The 4,684-nt window shown below is 37.7% G+C and overlaps 1 protein-coding gene across 1 annotated transcript in view; it reads right to left on the reverse strand.

Annotated features, from left to right (window-relative positions):
- Positions 1-3,784, reverse strand: part of LOC103256976 (zinc finger protein ZFP69B-like) — a gene marked incomplete at its 3' end in the record, with an annotated part of 13,277 nt that extends 9,493 nt beyond the window's left edge. Inside the window, exons 1-2 of the mRNA XM_008054722.2 lie at positions 3,761-3,784; positions 35-206 (exon numbers count right to left, since the gene is read on the reverse strand). Coding sequence (XP_008052913.2) covers positions 35-206; positions 3,761-3,784 — 196 coding nt within the window. The remainder of the gene's footprint in view (positions 1-34; positions 207-3,760) is intronic.
- Between the last annotated feature and the right edge of the window lie 900 nt (positions 3,785-4,684).

Consider the following 4,684-nt stretch of genomic DNA (forward strand, 5'->3'; position numbering starts at 1 on the left):
GAGGCCCCCGGAGCCCCGACTCCGGCGCTCTCACTCCAGGTGCGCGGCCACCGCTCCTGCGCAGACCTAAGAACGCTGAGGCGTTCCTTTCGAGCCAAGAGGGCGGACGAGGGCGCGGGGGGGCGGGACTGATCCTGCGCCTGCGCAGAGTGGGCGCCGGGGACCCCCTTCCCAGAGTGCTGCGCGGCAGGCCCCGACGTCGGGAACTACCATTGCCATAAGCCCTTGCGTCCAGGCTGGGTGTTTTCCCATTTCAGCCGTGGGTCGGGTCCTGGCTGCCCAGGTGTGGCCAGATCCTCAGAGGTGTGGGCATCTCGGCCCCCTGCAGTGCGTGGTTGGAGCCAAAAGCTGCAACAGACACCAACAGCCGCAGAAACATGAATAGGGAGTGGACGTTAGAAATGTTAAGAAAAATCATTATTTTCTTAGTGTGTTGTTGGGAGAAGTAGGAAATTGCTCTTATAGGCGAAAGATACACACTGAAGCATTTACAGTTACATATTTGTAGTTTAACGTGATATTTGTCAAATAACTAAGAAAAACTATTAGACAAAGTCTGGTTAAAAAAAGTGAAAAATGGTTAAATATGTGTGATATGTGCAAATGATGCTCATTTGACTATTTTCTACTATTCTGATATTTTTCATCTACAATAAAAGATGTGTAGGGCAACGTGGAAGAGGAGCAGTGAGGTGATTCTATAATGCCTCCCACAGAATGCCTTTTAACCTCAAAGCTGCCAAGATAAATATATGTACGTACAAATATCTCTTATTACTATGACTGTGAAATAGAACAAATACTAGAAAATATAAAAGAGTAACATCTGTGACCAGCAGGATTCACCTGAAATGGAAAGGGAGGAAGCTAGATGTTCAAAATTACATGAGTAATACATGAAAACACATAAAAACCCCAAATAAAAAAATGATTAGTATATCAACCTTGCATTCTTTTCTTTTCTTTCTTTTTTTTATTTTTGAGATGGAGTCTCACTCTCTTGTCCAGGATTGAGGGCAGTGGCATGTTCCCAGCCACTGCAACCTCAACCTGCTGGGCTCAGGCGATACTCCCCCCTCAGCCTTCCAAGTAGTAGGAACTACAGGAACACACCACCAGGCCTAGCTAATTTTTTTTTTTTTTAATGTAGAGATTAGGTATTGCCCGTAGGCTCAGGCAATCCTTTCACCTCGGCCTCCCAAAGTGCTGAGATTATAAGTGTCAGCCACTGCACCCAGCCTAACCTTGCATTTCTATGGAGAAAACTTCCTTGAAATTTGTGTGCACACATCTGACTTTTCTACAAATTGGGACATCTGAGTACAATAACATTGATTTTTTAAAAACTGATAGAATTTACAGTAGTTTTAGGTATACAGAAAAGCTGAACAGAGTTCCTATATACCCTGTCTCATCAAGCCACATACAATTTTCCCTTTTATTAACAACTTGCATTAGTATATTTTGTACTAATTAATTGTACATTTTGTACAATTAATTAATTAAGTCTGCAGTTTACATTATCTTTCACTCTTTCTGTTGTACGGTTCTATGGGTTTTTCCAAATGCATAATGTCACTTGATGTGACTTCTACCAATACAATAATGTAATATCCACCATTCTAGTATCATACAAAATAATTCCACTGCCATAAAAATACCCTAGGCTCTATCAATCCATCTCCCTTCCTGAAATCCTGCCAACAACTCATCTTTTTACTGTCTCCATATTTTTGCCTTTTCCAAAATTTTGTATAGTTGGAATCACACACTATGTAACTCTTCAAACTGGCTTCCTTAATTTAGCACTATGTATTTAATCTTTCTACATGTCTTTTCATGGCTTGATAGCTTATTTCTTCCTCTATAAATATTATTCTATGTATATACCAAGTTTATCCACTTAGCTATAGAAGTTCATCTTGGTTATTTCCAAGTGTCTGCAATTATGAATAAAACTGCTATAACATTTGTGTGCAGATAAGTTTCCATGCCAGTTGAGTAAATATAAGGAGCACAATTCCTGGATAGTATAGTGATAACCACATTCACCTTTATAAAAAAGCTGCCAAACTGTCTTCCAAAGTGAGTGTATCATTTTGTATTGTCACCAACAATGAACAAGAGTCTGTCCTCACCAGCATTTGATATTATCAGTGATTTGGATTTTGGTCCTTTTAGTAGGTGTGTAGTGGCATCTCATTGTAAATCTCATAATTTTCAATTCCTGTTTGATATATGCTGCCAGACTTCTTATATGCTTTATTTGCCATAAATATGTCTTCTTTGGTAAATTATCTGTCTAACTCACTCATTATTTTTTTTTTTTTTGAGTTGAAGTCTCACTCTGTCGCCCAGACTGGAGTGCAGTGGCCGCTCCTGGCCACTGTAGCCTCAACCTGCTTGGCTTTAGTGATCCTTCCGCCTCAGTCTTCCAAGTAGCCAGAATTACAGGCATGCGCTACCATGCCCGGCTAATTTTTTGATTTATTATAGAGATGAGGTCTCACTGCCCAGGTGGGTCTCGAACCTGTGGGCTCAGGCAATCCACTCACCTCAGCCTCCCAAAGACGCGGGATTACAGGCTGAGCCACCGAGCCCAGCTAACTCACTCATTTTTATTGTTTCTTATTTTCTTATTGTTGAATTTTAAAAGTTCTTTGTATGTTTTGACTAAACTGTTTTTTCTCAGATATATCTTTTGCAAGTATTTTCTCTGAATCTTTTGTTTTTCTTTTCATTCTTTTGATAGTCTTTCACAGAGCAGAAATTTTTAATTTTAGCAGTCAAACTAATCAATTTGTTCTTTCATGTATAATGCTTTTGGTGTTACCTAAAAACTCATTGCTAAACCCAAGGACATCTAGATTTTCTCCTGTGTATTGTCTAGAAGTTTTTAACTTTGTATTTTATATTTAGACCTGTGATTCATATTAAGTTAATTTTTGTGAGAGGTATAAGATCTGCATCTACATGCCTTCTTTTTTTTTTTTTTTATTGAGGATGTCCAGTTGTTCCAGCATCATTAGTTGAAAGGTTATCATTGCTCTATTTTATTGTCTTTGTTCCTTTGTCAAAGATCAGATGCTTTTGTGGGCCTACTCCTGGGCTTTCCATTTTGTTGCATTGATCAACTTGTCAATTATTTCACCAGTACCACAATATCTTGATCACTGTAGCTTTATAGTAATTCTTGAAGCCAGGTAGTGTCAGTCCTCTAAGTTTGTTCTTCTCATTATTAAAATGGCTATTCTTGATCTTTGTATTTCCATGTAAACTTTACAATCAGTTTGTGGGTGTAGACAGTATAACTTGCTGAGATTTTAATTGCGATCATGTTGAATTTGTTGATCAATTTGGAACAGACTAACATCTAAGCATGTTGAATGTTCTTATCCTTTAACATGGGATATCTCTCCATTTGTTTAGTTGTTTCTTCAGAGTTTTATAGTTTTTCTTCTATAGATTTTGTATTATTTTTTTAGATTTATACCTAAGTATTTCATTATATTGGTGGTGATGTAAATGATAGGTTTTTAACTTCAAATTCCAATTATTCATTGTTGGCTTATAGGAATATGAAGGGGTCCAGCCCCTTTGCTGGGTCGTGAGATCTCCTGAAGGAGAGACGGATAGGCAAAGGATAAAAACATTATACTCGGACACCTGCTTCCTGAACAGATGACAATTTAATGTTAGTTAACACAGAGCTTTTATACCATTCGTAAAGGGGCAAGACAAAGAAAATTCCTTCACTTACATATGCTTTAAAAGTTACCACCATCTAGCGGTCTTTAGAAGAAACAAATAAGCCAAAAACACTATCTACTTTTAGTTAATGAGTCTTTATCATAAAGTCAAAAATGATAGTTTTAGTTCAAAGTCCCAAATTACAGTCCTTGAAATGTCTCAAGAAAGTTTTCAGGTGCAAAGTTCTCCATGCAGTAGTAGTTCTATTTCTGGGGCTTCTATGACCTTCAGAGCTTTGTAATCGCCTTTCTTGTCCAGGTGTCTTCATTACTTTACTCTTATCCAGCAGTGTTTATTTCTAAAGAAAACTCAAAAGAAGCTTTTAATGACACTTCCCAGGCCCCCAAGGTTGCTTTCTGTATTTAGTTAATCATCATAAAAGTATCTAATTAGTATATTATGAATTCAGTGAAAACTCACTCTATAAATGTTTACCTAAAATTTAACTATAGAATTAAGTAAAAACCTTAACATTTAATCTTTATCCTAAGTCTGTGAAGACAGTGTTATAAATCACCTACATAACTCCTAGATAAGTGTTAGAACTTATAATGAATTCATAATGAACTTACTATAAACTTGTGCTTCTATAAAACCTTATGTCTAAACACTAAGCCTCATAATTCTAAATCAAATAAGGAGTGAATATACCAATATCATTTTTTATTCAAGCAATATCTAGTAACTTATAACCAAGTGAAAGAGAGCATTCTTGATGTGCTTCAGAGTTTAACCCTTGCATATGTTAGAAAAGGCCAGGCGGCATAGTGGGAAAATGGGAAAACGAACCATGACATTCTCAGGTTAGGTGTGAGTACTTCGCATAAACATGCCATTTTCTTCTTCCACGACTGCACAGAATTTCTTCAGCCGTATCAAACAGCAAAGGTGGAAGACAGAAGGGCCTCAGCTTCCCAGGCTCACCCTGTGGCCT

This window comes from Carlito syrichta, unplaced genomic scaffold, assembly GCF_000164805.1.
Source record: "Carlito syrichta isolate Samal-C Ts95f unplaced genomic scaffold, Tarsius_syrichta-2.0.1 Scaffold299531, whole genome shotgun sequence".
In the NCBI taxonomy this organism is placed as follows: Eukaryota; Metazoa; Chordata; class Mammalia; order Primates; family Tarsiidae; genus Carlito; species Carlito syrichta.